The sequence below is a fragment of the Neoarius graeffei genome, chromosome 25, assembly GCF_027579695.1.
Source record: "Neoarius graeffei isolate fNeoGra1 chromosome 25, fNeoGra1.pri, whole genome shotgun sequence".
Lineage (NCBI taxonomy): Eukaryota > Metazoa > Chordata > Actinopteri > Siluriformes > Ariidae > Neoarius > Neoarius graeffei.
In genome coordinates this window covers 58725703-58744973 of record NC_083593.1, presented here as the reverse complement: position 1 = coordinate 58744973, position 19271 = coordinate 58725703, and the positions used below count along the sequence as shown (strand labels likewise).

The 19271-nt window shown below is 41.1% G+C and overlaps 1 protein-coding gene across 2 annotated transcripts in view; it reads right to left on the bottom strand.

Moving 5' to 3' along the window:
• Positions 1-19271, bottom strand: part of erbin (erbb2 interacting protein) — a 144345-nt gene that overhangs the window by 59285 nt on the left and 65789 nt on the right. For both annotated transcript variants that reach the window (XM_060909099.1, XM_060909100.1), the window contains exons 3-4: positions 1338-1609; positions 561-678 (exon numbers count right to left, since the gene is read on the bottom strand). In XM_060909099.1, the coding sequence (XP_060765082.1) occupies positions 561-678; positions 1338-1538 (319 nt within the window). In that variant the 5' untranslated portion in view covers positions 1539-1609. The remainder of the gene's footprint in view (positions 1-560; positions 679-1337; positions 1610-19271) is intronic.

The following is a 19271-nucleotide window of genomic DNA, read 5'->3' as shown; positions in this document are numbered from 1 at the left end:
TGTCTTTAAAGCAAATTCTGAAATCCATAAATGATTACTTTCTCATTTTGTCTCTTCATGTCACCGACTGTCATGGGGGGTAATTATGATGAACATGTATGATCACTGGTGCTCATCTTGGTTCAACCTCGGGCCAAATGTGGGTGAAATCGCAGCTCTGTATCGAAGAACATGTATGCAGAAAATGAACGCTCACCTGTCAGTCCGTCACTCACGAGGGTGTATGCGGGGTGAGAGAGACCTCTATGATGGTGAGAAACGTACAGACAGCTACTGACGTTAGCGCGCGTTTGTTTGGGTGCATGGCCACATCAGGAAGGAAGTGAGGAACTGTGCTTCTATGAAGAACAGTGACACTAAAACAGCGCGTGTGTGTGTGTGTGTGTGTGTGTGTGTGTGTGTTCGTTCTAGCTCATGATGAAGTGTGATTAAGTGTAACGTGGTGATGAAACAGTTGTGATGTTGAGCTTCTCCAGTGACCTTCAGGCTGAGTGTAACTAACACAGCAGTGCCATGAGGAGGAGGAGGAGGAAGAGGAGGAGTCGGGGTGTTGCTCTTACTGTTCTTGCTGACGTCGAGCTCTCGGAGGTTGATGAGGTTGGCAATAGCCGGGGGCAGGATGCTCAGGTCGTTGTCAGGCAGACTCAGCCGGTGCAGTAACTGACAGTTAAACAGTTGCTGTAAACAGAGAGATAAAGTCAGAGTTAGAACATTACTGTTAATTCACACCAATGCAGTGGATCAGATAACCTCAGGGTTTAAATCAGATTCAGAGACGTGATGGAGCCACACGTGCAGTCAGGGTTTACACTGCAGGATTATAAATATCTGCATGTATTACTCACCACACTGTACATCTAAAGACTCAGACTTATTTCCCAACCCCACACACACACGCCACTGTGTACAAACAGCTTTAATCACAACTTCACACTCATGTTTACGCGCAGGACGCTCATCATCCCGAGCGTCGGCTGCAGAAGGAATGGAGGCGGGGTTTGAACCGACAGGTGATGTCTGATGATTCTTACCTGTATGTGAACACCATCAGTCTACTAATGTGTTTCTTTTTTGAAATGGAAGCTAAGGACCCACCTGCTCTCAATTATTATTGGATTTGTTTGTGTGTCTGGTTCATAAAACTGTTTGTGGTGTCATGTCTGAGTGTTTAGAGCACAGCTGATGAAACATGCTTAGTATCACGGTACAGATCCAAGATCACCACATCACCCAGATCTCCCTCATTCAGAACACAACCACGGACATTAACATGATGAGAATTCACGACCAGAAAAATAAACACTGAGCATAAATCATTTGTTTGTGTGTACATGTACCTTGGGGAGCTCCTCGATCTGGTTGGCGTCCAGGTAGAGCTCCTCCAGGGTTTTCTCGAAGCTGAAGATCTCTTTGGGAACCTGCTCCAGACTGCAGTGGCTGTAGTCCAGAGAGGTGATCGTCTCCTCCTCACCACGCAAACACCGGCATGGCACCAACCGCATCAGCAGACTGCGCTTAGAGCTCATCCTCACACTCATACTTGCTCACACTCACACACACACACACACACACACACACACACACACACACACACACACCACCTCAGGTGCTGAAACACAGAAGCAGAGAGAAAGCAATTGTAACTATTATCTTACTGTAGAGCTGAAACAACAGAGACGAGTCCTGTACTGATGATCTGTCTCACAATACATCACAATATTCAGTACGCACACACACACACACACACACACACACACACACACACACAATACTGCTATTTCACATACTTCAAAAACACACTGATACTGCACATCTGTGAGCAAATGTTTAATCCCAGCACACATATAGAGAAGATTATAATCTTTCCCAGCTCTGTACACACACAAGATTTCCACAGTTTTCCCTGTCTCCAGATTAGCATTATACAAACAGGCCACACCCCCTAGTTGAATCTGGCTCTGGTGTGGAGTGATATCTGATTCTGTGCTGTGCTTTAGCTCTGTGGTGTCCTTTCGGCCATGTTTATAGATAAGAATGCGTCATGCAGAGTCAGAAAACACATCACCATTTCTCTATAAAGCCAAGGATGGGCAGAAGAAATAGATCTGGAGTGTATTGGGTTAAATGTCTCCCTATCTCCTCAAATGTCCTTTATTGTTATTTGTGTATATCGCCCACCATCATCCAATTACCTGTTTTATGAGTATCTTCACAATATTCTTAAGCAATGTGACAGTAAGAAAGAATTAATACTAATGGGTGACTTTAATATAAACTGGGATAGAAAAGCAGACAGAAAAAAATTAAAAAAGAGAGATAGTAAATAAATTTAATCTTACTCAGCTGGTACAAGGACCAACAAGAGTAACCAACTCTTCCCAAAGCCAAACTGATCTGATATTTACTAACAGACCAGAGTCAGTCACTAAGACATACAACATGTTAACTGGCCTGTCAGATCATATCACATTAATGGTCCGGAAAATAACCAAAAAACTATTGAGAAATAATACCAAAACAAATCAATACCATGAGAGAATCCCAAAAAATAAAATGGCCAATTTGGAAAATGCTATAAAACAAATAGACTGGTCTGACCTCATATCCAGTACTGACACTGAGCACAGCTGTAACACTTTCTTAACAACCATTAAGAAAGTAATATCCTCCTTTAGCAGGAAGGTTAAATATAAACACAGGCAAAAGAACATCTTACCATGGCTTGATGATACTCTCTGGCAACAAATGAAAGAGCGAGATCTTTCTCTGAAGAAAGCACTTAAATCAGGGCATAGAAGTGACGGGCATATTTTCACAACTCTTCGAAACAAGGTTTTAAGGGGCATAAAGCCCCATCTACACGATCATACATTTGTCCATGGACATCGTCATACAAATGTATGATGATGTTCATGGACAAATGTATAATCGTGTGGACGGTTTTCCCAACAAACTTGAACAACGTCATACTTGTATGACGTTGTTCAAATTTTTAGAATCGTGTTTCTACTTTCCAACAAATGTTCACAACATCTTACAACACTTTGGGTCATCCACCAATCAGATTGTTAATTCGGGTCATGTGATCTACACTGCCTGTCATGTGACATACAAAATGTATGATCGTGTGGACAGAAATCCACAACATGATCATACAAACTTGAACATCATCATACATTTGTATGACAATGTCCATGGACAAATGTATGATCGTGTAGACGGGGCTTAAGAAAGGCAAAAGCAGATTTTTTTTTAAAGAGTTATCAACCAGGCACAGGGTAATGGGAAACTTATCTGGAAAAATCTTAACAAATTAACTAATAGGAATAATGAACAGCGAACAACTGTATCTGAACTTGAGGTAAACGGTATAATGATCCAAGATGAAGGTATGATAGCAAGCACTTTTAATGATTTTTTTTTATAAACTCAGTTGAGGAGCTGGCCCAAGGCTTGCCAACCGGAACTACACCATGTGTCCTTATTGATGACACAAAAACATCGTTTAGAATAATGGAAGTATCTGAATTAGCAGTGAAAAGAATCATTGAATCTCTGAAAAATTCAAAAGCAAAGGATGCCTATGGCATGGATACCACATTTCTAAAATCACATAAGGATGCTTTAGCTCGTCCCATCGCTCATATGATCAATCTTTCAGTTAAAAGTGGTGTATTTCCCAGTATCTGGAAAATAGCAGTCATAACTCCTGTCTATAAGTCTGGTGATAAAACATCTGTGTCAAATTACAGACCTATCAGCATCCTACCAGTGGTATCCAAGGTGGCTGAGAGATGGGTAGCGGAACAGCTGACAGCACACCTAAATCCGGGCCGCACCCCACTGCATCCAAAACAATTTGGATTTCACACCAACCACTCCACAGAAACAGCTAATTGTTATTTTTTGGAAAGCGTTAAATCCCAATTAGATAAAGGTGGTGAAATAGGCGCAGTGTTTTTAGATCTTAAAAAGGCTTGACACTGTGAACCATCAAACGCTAATAGCAAAACTATCTTTTTTAATTTTTCAATAGATGCCATTAAATGGATGAGTTCTTATTTACTTAACAGGAAACAAAGTGTACTTATTGGCAATACTCATTCCACTTATCAAAACTGTAATATAGGAGTGCCACAGGGATCAGTGTTGGGACCTATCTTGTTTAGTCTGTACATTAATGATCTGCCATCAGTATATCCATCTGTCAACATACAGATGTATGCTGATGACACAGTTCTTTATGTACGTGCAAAAAACAAACAAGCTGCAAGCAAGTTAACTGCAGCCTTGGTCCATGTTTAGTGGACCAAGTGGTTAAGAAACTCATGCTTACATTTAAACTAATGCTGTCAAAGTTAACGCGATAACGCGATCTCAATTTAACGCGATTTAAAAAAAATAGTGCCGTTAACGCAAATTCTAATTTGGCCCTGCGAGTCACCCGTAGTTCCTGTTGAGGCTTGTCACGCGCTGCTTCAATAAGAGTACATGTGAGTGATGGAGAAAGGCATAGACATATAAACATCCTCGCCGCCATATTGGATGGGGCAAAGTGGAGATTCTTCAGCCGTCTCTGGTATAGCGTCTAGACAGTAGCCGAGAATAAAGATGCCTCATTCATGTGCTGCGTTTAACTGTACCAACAGGTTTACCGTCCAAACGAGTTCACATGGGATTACCTTTCACAGGTGAGACTGGAAAAACACTTTTCATTACTGTTCCTTCAGTCTTCAGTTTCCCAGCTCATCTCCACCGGGGGGGTGTAGAGTTATAAGCAGTGAGAATTAGAGAATACAGTGCCACACTATGATGAACGTTTTTGAACGTATGATGAATGTTTTTATTTTTGTTATCTGTTTTTTTCTTCTTTTATGGCAAATACTTCTCTTCAAAAGAAACTAATGAAGAGTAAAATAAAACATTTTTTATTTTCACAGTGATATGCACTTTATTTTTCATCCCTTGGTTTTCTCATCTAATATGGAAGTTAGATGTCAGTAGCTGTGACAAGACGTGTTATGCTCTGCAATAAAAAAAAAAAAACATTGGTGCAAAGCAAGCCCATTCACTTTATGCTGATAAGAGAATTACAATGGTTTTTCATGTGACAAAAATGTGCGATTAAATTGCGATTAATCGCGAGTTAACTATGACAGTCGCGACATTAATCACGATTAAATATTTTAATCGCTTGACAGCACTAATTTAAACATAAATAAAACAGTTTGTATGTTCTTTTCACAGAAACATGTTAAGACACATCAACCTGATGTTTTAATTGGTGGAGAAAAGCTCATGGCTGTATCTGATTTTAAATATCTTGGAATTATTTTAGACTCTAACCTAACATTCAAAAAACATGTTAAAAAGGTGATCAACACCATTAAATTCAACCTGGCGAATTTTAGACACATACGACCATATTTAGCAATAGAGGCAGCTAACCTCTTTATGCATGCCATGATCTTTTCTTACATTTCATATTGTTTCACAAGTTGGTCTCAAGCTAATAAGACAACTTTGAAACCAACAGAGGTCCTATATAAGCAAACTTTAAAAGTTCTTGACAAAAACCCAATCAGCTATCACCACTAGCATATTGTTAAGAAGTACAATTTATTTAATTTTGATAGTTTTTTACATTTTTTAGATGCTTGCCTAATTTTTAAGATATTACATGGGCTTGCACCTCCCCTATTGAGTGAATTTGTGAAGCAGATGGATGGTAGTGGCAGGGTAACTAGGGCAACCACCCGAGGAGACTGTATGGTACAACGCAGATATAGTAAACTTGGGCATACAGTCTTCTCAGTAAGGGCCTCTAACTACTGGAATAGTCTTCCTTGTGAGGTAAGGGAAAGTTTAAATTATACAACTTTTAAAACCAGGCTTAAGAGATGGATCAAAATCAATCAGTCTTGTAACCATGAATAGCCCTCAGGTCGCACATCACTCTTATACAAAATTACTCATTCTTGTGCTGGGTGCATGTATTGTTTTTTGTTGTTGCTGTTTTATGTTGCTGTACTGACCTGCCAAGGGACTACAGATGAAAATTAGCTAATTTGCTAAGTCTGGCACATTAACATTTTTAATTCAGACGGAGATGTTGATTAATGTGCATTGCCCCTTTTAAATAAACGAAATTTAAAAAAAAAAAAAAAAAAAGAGAGAGACACTGCTGTGGGAGGAGTTACACCCTGGAGAAATGTACTGGTTTAAACTTGAAGTATGGCTCTGCATGTGTTCATTTAGCAATTTCATACTCGGCAACATTAAAACACACTGACGAGCTCCAGTGGTCGTTCTGCCGTCATCGTGATTATCGTCATGACCTGCGTCTCAAATCTAAAAGTTGACCTTCCATTCAAAGGCACTGTCTAATCTAGGAACACCAGAACGCTGGTACGCAAAACAGAACTTTCTGCAGATGACATGAGAGGCTCAAATTCAAACACTCAGTGACTACGTTTACATGCACGTCCAAATTGAGCTGCTGTTGGTAATCGAGCAAAGGGTCCCAGCAGGGGTGCCAGAGAAATCCAATCCTACATGCACAAGTGAAATCGGGCTATTGTGCAAGGTGCATTGTGCACCCGAGCCACACGTGGCGCTACACACCCCATCGTGTTGGTACACTTCCGGTTGTCGTCATGAAGAAGAGCTATAGTGTTGCCAGATACTGCTGACGTTTTTCAGCCCAAAACATGTTCAAATCCGCTAAAATGCACTTAAAACCCCCAATCTGGCAACACTAGCAGTTCTGTGTTCAAGCTGTTCGGCTTGCTCTAACAGACTATGGCTACAAACTGTCCGGCGCAGACCACTGTTTTGTAAGACAACTTATTTTGCACAATAATATTTTTCTAAAGTCCATTTTTTGCTTACAAAAAAAAATTTTTTTTTGCTTACAATTTAACTTATGTCTTAATAAAGACACAAAAAATTCAATTGTTTTGTTTTTATTGACATTCTTCAGATGTTGGACATATATATACACACACACACACAAATACAATGACTTGTTTATGTACACAATTCACAGCTATGCAACAGCTGTACAGATGTATTTGGTGATACAGTAAGTGAGCTAAATTTTAACAGTGCAAACAATGCCACAAAAAGAAAAGATTCATGCCGTTGTCATGATTCGTTGTCATGCCGACCGAGGCTGTTGTGTTTCCTGCTTGTGGTCTTGTCACTCGTCACTTCCGGAAGTAGCTCGACAACTAGCTCGATAGGGTATACATGCACAACGTAGCTCGGCAGAAATCGCATAAACTAGGTCGTGTAGCTCGAGTCCGAGAAATCAAGTTTGGTTCAATTTCAGCAGAATTAAGGTGTATACATGGCATTTTGAACTTCGATTTCAGTCGAGCAACGGCAGAAATTCGATTCTCTCTATGTGCATGTAAACGTAGTGAGTGTAACAGGAAACCCGGTAATGCTGTAGAATAGAACGTGTTAAGCTGGTTCTGTACCAGGAAGAAGTGTGGTGTTAATTTCTGAGGCTGTTCGTAAGCAACGCTCTAAATGACTGCAGGATCCACACAGCGGCCATCTTGTGTATGTGCAGTTAGTTAAACATTAAAAACAAGTATAACAGCAGTACTTCAGACACTGAACAGGTTCTGGCCGAATGAATGTGTGAGAAACTGTGTGAACGTCACTGGTGTTTGAACTCCGGGCCGAGTCACATGACAAACTGTAATCTGTATTTACACACAGTTCAGATTCTCCACTAACGACACTCAGGATGAAACACAGCTGACGAGAGGACCGTTACAACACTTACACTGTGTGTGTATTATTATAGTGTTTACAGTGTACACACACACGTCAACACTGAAACACCCGTGCTGAACACCACTCATGCACCCCGATGAAAAGTGACACACATCTCTGCCATCATCTTCAATGATGATGGATTTAATCATTAAACACACACACACACCATTGTGACACTAATGGCTGGACCTGAGGAGTCCAGTCACTGCTGTCAACGCTCTCTTACATACACACACGCACACACACCCCTGTGGAAGCAGTGTGTAGAATGCTATAATTTCTCCCCCCACAGACAAAGTGTGGTACAGGCCTGGCTTCTCAAATACACCTGTGTGTGTGTTTCACAAGGCTATCATTGGAGAAAGACTCATTAGTTCTTCACTGAATGTAAGAATCCTCGTAAGCAACTAATGTTCCGTAGATGCACACATCTGCTGTCTACCCCCCCCCCACACACACACAGTTCCAGAGTTAGCTGATTAATAGTGAAGGTGATCAACAATGAAAGTCTTGTTCATGCTGTGTGTGTGCACATGCGTGTATATGCGTGCATGTATTTTGGAATAATATTAACTTCCTGCCCAAGAGAGAGAGGTAAAATTGCGCTCTCTCTCTCTCTCTCTCACACACACACACACACACATACACAGTGATCATGAGGATCACAAAAAAAAATTACATAAAGCTCTAAAGCAATGAGAAAATGTTTTACTGTCTCACAGAACGTCACACGAGTTTATAAAATCCAAATACACCATATGAAAACACACACACGCTTGCGTATGTAGTTACAGGAAAGCATCTGATTTGACATCACAGACTTCCGTAGGATACAAAGTCAACCACAAATGTCAAGACCTGAACTCATCACTTCTACATTTACACACACACGCCGAACAGCAACAGAGAAATCACCCTAGCGGAGGTCCCACAAGCAATCAGGTTACTGCTACTGTTGCCATGGTAACAGATGGTCTCACAGAAACCATGTGGTCAGGGCCAGAATCCCCCCCCCAAAAAAAAATAAAAAATACAGAGTTGTGGATTGTGATTGGTCATCAGGTGTTGATTAATTCTCTCTATAACAGCAGCTCTGACTGCAGTGCAGGTTTATATTAATGCACCTATTCTCATATGGTATCGTTTCTATAGTAACAGATCCAACACTGCTGCATCTTGAGCGTTAAATCCATGTTTAATGTTCGTTTGTGTTTGGCAGGAAGTTTAAGGTTTGAAGCTGATCTCACAGAGCTGTGTGGAAAATCAGGAAGCAGCAGGAAATTCAGTACGAGTCCAACACACACTATCACACTTTACATAAACCAGCAGTACTGTGGCTCATCTCTCACACACACACACACACACGTGAGAAATGGAAGCCTCAGCATGGAGAGTTCAGGGTTTTCTGATGTAGCTGTGATGTGAAGTGAAGTTGCATCTGAGCTCATGATGATGAGGGCTTGCAGGTTTCTCCAAAGCTCTGGGTCACTTGCTGTTTTTTCCTTCACACATTTCACACACCTTCAGTAGTTCAGTGGTGAGAAATCAATTCCTCTGTCCTCACCGTTTCCACTCCGCCCCCCATCAGCTCTGCTGTAACCATCACCACTTTGTCTCTCTGTACAGGAAGTCCTCACCATCTTCTCTGAAATGCTCACCACATTCTCTGGTGTACCTTTTAACCTTCTCTAGTTCCATCTCTGAGAGGACTGGTTTTTTTGTTTGTTTTATATAGATCGGAGCTCTCACTCTCTCCGAGTGACTGCATACAGCATGATGGAGAACCTGGTTGTGAGCAGTGAAACGTGAAGGTTGGTGAAGGTGTCTATCAGAGTCAGGGTGTTTATTCAGCACACAGACTCGGGGAACACTGCAGAGGAGCACGAGAACATGGAAAACACTCCAGGGAGAGGAGCACCTAGACCTGTGGAAACTGGAGAACTAGAACAAACTGGGAGACGAGAGGAAAAATATCAAAAATAGAAGAGAAGAACTAGTGTAGGAACATGCACACACAGAGAGAGAGAGAGAGAGAGAGAGAGAGAGAGAGAGAGAGAGAGAGCGCGAGCATAGGCTTAGCCAGTGAGCCGTGCAGTCGTGTTTTGCACAGCCAATCTCAAAAAACACGGCCATAAAGCCCCAAACACAGCCTATAAATTTAATACTAACCTGTGCTAACCAAAATTTTGTGAAATTTGTTGTTTTGTGAAGTAATTTTGTGCATTTCTGTGGACATTTTTGTCGACGGTCAGCGGTTTCCCGGGGCGTGCCCGGCGCGCATGCTTTCCATATATGGAAGTTAAATCGAGAAAATCAAATTTACCGCCAAAAATGTAGCGTTCTTATTGGTCAGACTTCAAAATGAGGCTTGAATGGAAGCAAAATATTACGAGTTTTGCGAGCTTCTCCGTCGAAGCTCGGCAGGTTTAGAATGAGTAGGTCATGTATTTAGATAAATATCTTTGCAAGTTTTTTTTTTTTTTAAATCATACAAGCATGATAAACATATTAATAGAAACTTTACACTTTCCTGTGTGCCCACTGCCAAATAATATTATAATTTTTAAATGACCTAAATTAGATGAAACATGAAACTTGTCTCCTTCCTCAGGTCACACTGGACTCGGCGCTGAGAGCCCACTTCCGCATTCATAAAAGACTGTTCCCATGGTAACAGGATGATAAATCACTTTCACACTTTCGGTTGGTTTCTCTTTTGCCAAGATTTACATCATCTTAAATAGTACTTTCATAAACTACCATTATTATTGAATTTTTTTGTATTGTTTACAGTATTTACATTTCAAGTAACTACAGGAAAATTTCCTTTCATTTGTAACTTAATTTAACTTATTTTAACTCCTGTTTATTGCACTTTTTAAAAGAATCAAAATGATTCCTAACATTTTGTGATGTAAAGTTTGCATTATGTATATTTTGTAAAATCAAAACTTGTTAATGGAATCTATTATTTTCAGTTGTATATATTTCATAATGTTAATCTTGAGTCGGCTGAATCTTGTTTGTTATCTTTGTTGTATAAAATGTATTGTGTGTAATAGGACTCGATTGCAGCAATTTGTTTTTTTGTCATAAGTGCACTAGAAATTATAATTTAAGGTTTCTGCTTTTATTGCAGGAATCTGTAGATGATTTTATTGATAATTACAGTGATTTGTAAAGTTCTGGTTAATGAATAAGAAACTACATTTAAACTTTATAACATTTTATTGTTAGTAAATAAAATTTGTTTTAAAAATGCCTAATAGAATATAATTCGCACTTAAAAATTAATGCTTTCTTTCATTTCTTTTTAAAGCTACACCGCAGATCCAGAAGTCACCAGATTGCACCAAAAAAGATGAAATTCTCAAAATTCCCCCCCCCCGGTCGCGACCAAAGTTACGCCCCCTACTTTCAGAAAAACACTCCCAACCTTCCCAATCCTAGCTAAGCTCCTGAGAGAGCACGAGAGAGAGAGAGAGAGAGAGAGAGAGAGAGAAAGATAAAGAATGATGTGATGCAGTGCATTGCCTCCAAGCCCATGCCCCAATCCACCAAACAAACCAGCTCCACTCCCCAACACACACACACACACACACACACACACACACACACACACATATACACACACACAGTGTTGAACATTAAACCCAGCAGAGTGATGTTGTGGTTTTACTGACACACAAATGTAACAAACAGCCTCAGTGGAAATATTCCGAGCTGCTGTTCAGGAAAGAAAGAAATCAGTTCATAAAATCTCAAACTTTATCTGGCCTTTAAATTCATAAAATACTTTCAGTACCAAAGTATGTGTGTGTGTGTGTGTGGGGGGGGGGGGGGGGGGGGGAATCTTCCATACAATTAAACTACACATTAAAAATCTGTATGACATTGTTTAAAGGAAAGTTTACAAGTGGAAGAGGAACACCACTACACATTTAACTTCATTATAACTAAGAAAATGCACAAATATGCAAATGAGACACGCCTCCACAGCCTCCTTCCATCCCTTGTACAGACTCATGTCACTAACACTAACTTATCTAATCAGTTTATTAATTGCTAATAAACTTCTGTAACCCTATAATGGAAAATAAAGCATCGCCATGACAGCCAGGATGTCATCACTATGGTTAGCTAAATGATTTGATACTGAGAGGAGCTTGACTGTACGGGTTAAACCAGTCTGAAACAACATCCCAGGCCATTTCTCTCACACATACACACACAAGGAATAAAGAACAGATAAACAGATGAATTTGTTCATGTTTTAGCTCAGAGCGAGTGATGATGAACACTGAGGCGGTGTGATTACTCGACTCTCATCACGATGAGACTTGTACGTGTCCTGAGTGTAGCGTGGGTCAGGTGTCAGCGTCTCAGAGTCCAGTCGTGAGGTGAATGTTTCTCCGTCCTCCAGACACCGACGCGCCTCAATAATTCAGTAAGTGTCTGACCCCTGCAGAGTGACGCCGCTGTAGAGCTGAAGTCTGACCAGAGTGGAGTGATGCCACAAAAATATCACCACCATACGTGAAAACATTTCTACAATACACCACATGCATCACGATATAAAGTCTGTGCTGAATATTTCCCAGTGGCTTCCATTTAAAAACACCTGTTATAGACTTAACGACTTCAAAAATAAAACTTAAAAAATAAATTTTTATATATCAAGATTCAAATAAACAAACAAAAAAAAAATCTATAAAGCCATTAACATTTTACAATTTTAAAGATTAAGCAGAAAAAAAAAAACATTTGTAAAGTACTGTAGTAATTACTTTTAAACGAGCAATTGTTTCAAAGATTAATAAATATATCCCTTTCTCAGAAAAGCGTATTGTGAAATTTATCACAACGTCAAATCTGCCAGTGAAACAGTGGTGCACTGGATAAAAACTCTAAAATGATTTAATATTCCCAAAAAATGATTTCGGACTAAAAGGAGGAAAACCTCTAACAGATAAATTGATTTACATTTTAAAGATTTGGTGCAGATTTTTAATAAGCAAATGACAAACTTCTAATTATATTTTTAATTAAAAAATGTAAAGTAAATAAAGGCTGATGTGTTGTGGCTCAGCATTAACTTCAGTTCCAGGTTCCTGTAGCAGTGATGAGCTGGATGAAGAGTTCCAACAACATCAGCAGTGAAATAAACCTCCAGATGACACCTGGAACACCGGCGTCATTTTCACAATCACATCCACATTGAACGTGCGTGAATCCTTCTGTAAAGGGCGGGGCAACACCAACACGGTATCGGTATCGAGGGCAGAGGAACCTGCTCCTCCGGTTTTCTCACCCCGTGGTTTTGGTTCTCACTGTTCTCCTAAAACTCAGTGGTCTTAAGAGAGTGAAAAAACAAAAGCCTCCATTGTTCCGGCGATCTCGATTCGAGACGAGGCTGCGTAACCTGATCTGTGCTCTCCCAGCAGCGCCTTCCTCCCGCTGGGAGCTCCGATTGACGAGCTGAGGAGAGAACCTGATGCTAGCTCTGTGCATGTTTTTACTCTCTGTTCATGTCGGATTGGAAGCTGCGTGGCCAAGTAAAGTCCGAAGTGTAATGGTGTGGCGCTAAGAGAAGCCTGCTAAAGCTAATCTGAAGACTTTTACATAAACAGGGTGGATCTGTTTCCACCAAACACACGGACCCTCAGGAGAGGCCTTTTCTGGAAAATACACACCATCACCAGGCTAAAGGCTAAGGGTCTGATGAAGACTCATCATAATAGAGATCAGAGGTCAAAGGTCAGCTGTATAATTAGTTGGGTAATGAAGAGGCCCCTCAAACATACGAATAAACTAAAGGAGTTAAATCAGTGATATGTACCGGATTCGGGATATTACTCCTCACTGAGTCAAATGAATCGACACGCAGATCTTTAATTCCTTAAGGTGCATATTCTGGAACAATTTCTTTTTTTTTATTTTTTATGAAAGTATGTCCCTTTACACGCTCATCCAGAAGGGTAATTTTGCACAGGGCCATCTGTCTACAGCAGAAAAATAAATAAATAATGTGTCTGGGAAAATCCCAAGGGAGTCTGGAGCCAGATTCGTGACGTCACCTGCGGAAGCGCCAGCAGGCTGCGAGAGCTTGTGCAGTTTCAGTGCACAGCCTGTGTAGACCAAGCGCTCCCATTTCTCTCTCATTGTCCGGGCTTTTGGGAAACGATGAGTACTAATCCCATCAAGATTGGTGTTGCTACACCCTCCTACGATACATCTGTTAACCATTTTAATAATTACACGATAACGTTGAAGAAATTTGCAGAAAACCACCAGGTCGTTTTCTCATAAACAAACCAGCGCTGACGTGGGATTCAGAGGGAGGCGTCCCGCACGCGACGCCACGAAAATCAATGTTTCCCGGGAAATTCAAATGCCAAGTTTTTTCAGAGGCGGACCAATTCACCTCAAATGGCTTGATTTCAACTGAATTTTTCTGGTATTGCACAAGGTAAACAAATTGCACAAAATGCAGAATGTTACAGATATTTGACTAAAGTTTAATATAAAATAGGAGAATTACACTGATCTTGCTCCTGAATTTACCCGTGATATGCACTTTAAAGCATATACGCAGAGCCATGGCCTCACTTTTTGTTTATAAATGCCTTGAGACCTCAAGAATGGCACAGGAATAGTTTTAAGCGTTAACAATAAATCTAATATAGTAATTTTTACGATTAAAATGATTCATATAGGTAGCGGTCTGAGTGAATGACCTTGACATCACCACAGGAAGTCTATCAGTCTCATCACCATTTCCGCTATACTAAAACACAGCGCTGACTGCAACTCCGATCCTCTATTTTGAGCTAATTTATCGCCAGGCCACATAGATGTGTTTCTGGCAGGTGCAGCAACACGACAGAAGGTGGATTTATGTTGCATTCACAGCCCAAGAATGTTCAAACTGCAAAGATTTGGACGCGTTTTGCGAGAAGTTCACAGGCACATTGGGCGCCTACAAAGTGGTCTCTCCTCTGCTCTGCACATTTTACTGAAGACTCGTACGAGACCTCGGACCTGTTGAGGAGCGCTGGCTATAAGCCCGGATTGAAAGAGGGTGCAGTACCAACAATTAAAGGAAAAAAAAAACTACAAGAAAGGGAAAGTATTTATTTATTTATTTATTTTTTAAAAAGGAAAGCAAGTGCAGTTGCACCAGTTCTCCCGGAGTGTGAGCCGAGGGTTGTTGCTAAAACCTGGGACAGAATGGGACGTATTATCTCTCAGGCAGTGACCTCCCCGCAGTTGTTGCTAAAACCGGTGACGTCTCGTCCCGGGTTTTAGTAATTGTCTGAGCCGAGCAGTGATGGCGGAGTACTCGGTATGGAGAAAATGGAGAATGAGTAGAGCAGCCGTCTGATTTCTCCGCTGGATATGCTCGCCTCAGCAGCAACATCTCGCCCTTATGCGGAAGAAGCGAATGAACGGAGAATCGAACAAACAATTGAAAGTCAGATTGTTTCAAAACAATCTGCCACAAGATCGGCCTTCAAGTAGCGAGAACACAGACGGGTAAGCGCCGACTCTCATTTGGATACAAAACAACAAAAACAACTCGTTTACCTGCATTTAGATTAACACATGTAACTTGTATTGTGTGTTTAAGTTAGCGGTACTGTGATGACCTGGCGACTTGTCCAGGGTGAACCCCGCCTTTCGCCCGCAGTCAGCTGGGATAGGATCCAGCTCGCCTGTGACCCTGTAGAACAGGATAAAGCGGCCAGAGATGATGACATGAGATGAGAAGTTAGCGGTATAAGATTATTTAATTTGCTTCAGAATGTGATTGTCTTAGTTCATCTGATTATTTAATGAGCCTTTTACGTTTTATCAGTGAAAATGCATGCATGTACATGTATGTTGCGTAAGTTATAACACCCATTCTGTTTTAATGAGAGTCAACCCACAATCAATGAAGTCAAATCAGTCTTAGCTGAGCAAGTCGGTAACGCTACTTCTTACTTTCACCATAAATTTTTATTTATATGACTTTGGTCTAGGCGGCAGGGTGGTGTAGTGGTTAGCACTGTCGCAGTTAGCACTGTCGCCTCACAGCAAGAAGGTCCGGGTTCGAGCCCCGTGGCCGGCGAGGGCCTTTCTGTGTGGAGTTTGCATGTTCTCCCCGTGTCCGCGTGGGTTTCCTCCGGGTGCTCCGGTTTCCCCCACAGTCCAAAGACATGCAGGTTAGGTTAACTGGTGACTCTAAATTGAGCGTAGGTGTGAATGTGAGTGTGAATGGTTGTCTGTGTCTGTGTGTCAGCCCTGTGATGACCTGGCGACTTGTCCAGGGTGAACCCCGCCTTTCACCCGTAGTCAGCTGGGATAGGATCCAGCTCGCCTGTGACCCTGTAGAACAGGATAAAGCGGCTACAGATAACGGATGGATGGATGGACTTTGGTCTATAGCTGTCAAAGGCCTCGGCCTTAAAACCAGACAATGTGACGTCACGCGCTCAGGGCTGGGTGGCTCAGCAGGGCAGCTCCAATGACAACTTTGCGGTCGATTTTAACTCTCAAATATATTTTTTTATTCCCATTTATGCAGCATACAAGAGCCAAGAATGGAGATACTATCCACTCAGAAATTTATTTAAAAATAAAGGTTCTGCGTATCTCCTTTAACTGATTCAGTGAATCCTTCTCAGCACCACTTTAACATTTTGCATTGTGTTGGTTTTAAAATGATTTAAATAAAAAGTAAAAACTGAAAGGCTGGTAGTATTGAGCTCAGATTATTCTCTGTGTGGGTTCCTCAGAACAGAGGTCAACCATGAAATTAGCAAGGTGGCAGAGGAACCCGACTGCCTTTGTATAATGATTTTTCTGCTAAGCCCATAAGTAAACCTTATAATAAACTAATGAGCTGATAATTAATAACTGAACAATGCTGGACTCTAAATCAAATCAACTCATTTAAAACAAGAAGAAATTACTCTTTCAGCTCACAGAACGGCTCTTTAATTTCTCATTCGATTCAGGATTTTTTCCCACCTTACTCCCAGTGTTCTGGGGATAGACTCCGGATCCACTGCCACCCTCTGACCAGGATAAAGCTCTTACTGAAGATGAGTGAATGAATTAATAAACAGGAGGGTGATCTACACATGCAGTAATAAAAGCATCAGCTTATCGCACCTCACGTCTTTACTTTAACAGGCACTTTGATGACTGTATAAATGTCTGCTTGTCCATACTGTTAGATATTTATCCTGACACCACTACAGGTTACTCCTGCCACACACACACACACACACCCCACACTGCTCTCACTGACAGTTTCTAGTCTGTTATGGGATCTGTACAGATCTCAAGTTAGATGTGCTCCTCCCTGGATGACCATCAGTCACAGCAGCACTGTCCAGACACTCAGTGTGTGTGTGTGTGTGTGTGTGTGTGTGTGTGTGTAGCTGATGAATGTGTGAAGATTAAAGTGTGTGGCGGGGTTGCTGTAAACTGACCAGTGCAGAAAGCTGAGACAGGAGGAGGGGGAGATGGTGAATAGACGAGTGCCTGACTCGCTAACAGACACGGCCAGATTAAACTCACTGAAACAGGATATAACAGAAACCTTTACACTCTTCACGAGCTCAGTCATGTTTACACATCACAGCTCTAGTGGAAGCAAAGGAAATTATCATTCAGCTTGAATTCAGCTCAAACTCTGCCAAGAAAAAACAGCCACAAGCTCCTCCTCACTCCACCTTTATTTCTACTAAACTCCTATAGATACACTGCTCTCAGTCTCAGTACCACTAATCCACACACACACACACACACACACACACACACACACACACACACACAAGGGGGTGCGGGGGGACAGACAGGCAGACATGACGACAGGTGCGTGGTCAGGAACAGCAGCTGGTTTTAAATCCCTGCATTAGCTGCTGTGAACTTAATTAAATATGAGATTAGAGTGAAAGTGTGTTTTAGAGAGAGAGAGAGAGAGAGAGAGAGAGAGAGAGAGACAAATGGACAGAGAGAAACAGAGTGGCAGAAAATTAAACTGCTTTGAGAACCGAAAGCAAAGCTGACATCCCAAGATGAGTTTCATCAGAAAGGAAGTGTGTTACTAAAAACTCAGACAGTTTAGTGACACATTAACAGTTTATAGTCAGGATTTAATGTCAGAAAAACGCAGCTTGTCATGTTACTGAGAAAACACACAGAAGTGTAAACTGAAGACATCAGAGAACTTAAAAGTTCCAGCTTCACCTCTGACTGTTACAGAGCGCTGACACTGGAGACTCCTTCCAGAAACAATACACCAATTACAAACGTTAAAATTTACAATTACACATTTTTTACTCTGTTTAGTCACTGTGATGGAGCTGTTACCATAGAAATAACATATTAGAACAAGTGCATTAATATAAACCTGTGACTGATGTTACAGCTGCAGTGATCACTGTTATAGAACAATGCACAACTTGTAACCAAATCATATTTAAGAATTTAACCATAGTGAAAACACATAGCGTATGCACTGAAATAAACCAGAACTATATATTACTAATGTCAACAAAACTAGTACTGATTAGCTACAAACTCAGAGCTGCTCAAACAAAAACATCAAAACACTCAGAGCCTGATTACACAACTGTTCAGCTCCAAGATCAGAACAAAAACACACACACACACACACACACACACACACACACACACACACACACACAGTGTATTATTTGTTCATTGAGGAAACAATCTGCTTTTAGTGTCTAAAGGCCAGGCACTAGTGTGTGTTTCTTTGATCCATCCATGTAGGACAGGAGACAGAGTGAGAGTGAGTGCGTGTGTGTGTGTGTGTAGGTGTTTGAGAGAAAGACTTTAATCTAGTCGGCTTAGATTAAAGGGTGACTGCTGTGTGTGTGTGTGTGTGTGTGTGTGTGTGTGTGTGTGTGTGTGGACAAACTCCACTTTGCTGTTCTCTCTCTCTCTCTCACACACACACACACACACACACACACACACACACCTCCGCCAAGAATCCTTTAAAAAAAATCCGGGATCCAGAAGGTGATCCGGATCACCACCAAAATTTAATGGATTGTTACTTGTGCCCAGTCACACTTCTGGAAAAAATTTCAGAGCAATCCGTTCATAACTCTTTCCGTAATATTGCTAACAGACAAACAAACCATCGCTACCAAAAACATAACCTCCTTGGCAGAGGTAACAATGAACACCGTCACAGGGTGAGGTCTGACTATGAAGGATTCAACCAGTACAATGTCATGTGTCAACCAGCTGAATGCCCCTCCCTGACCCCTCCCTTACAGGTGTGTATTAGAACATCCGGTGGCCATCAGGTGCCTACAACATACTTCTAATACTGACATTTCACACCCTCTTGCTTTTTCTGGTGCTAATTACTGTGTATGATTCTCCCTTTGTAAAAATTTGGGCTCCAAACTCATTAGCCAGCAATAGCAAACACTGGCTGTGTTTCCATT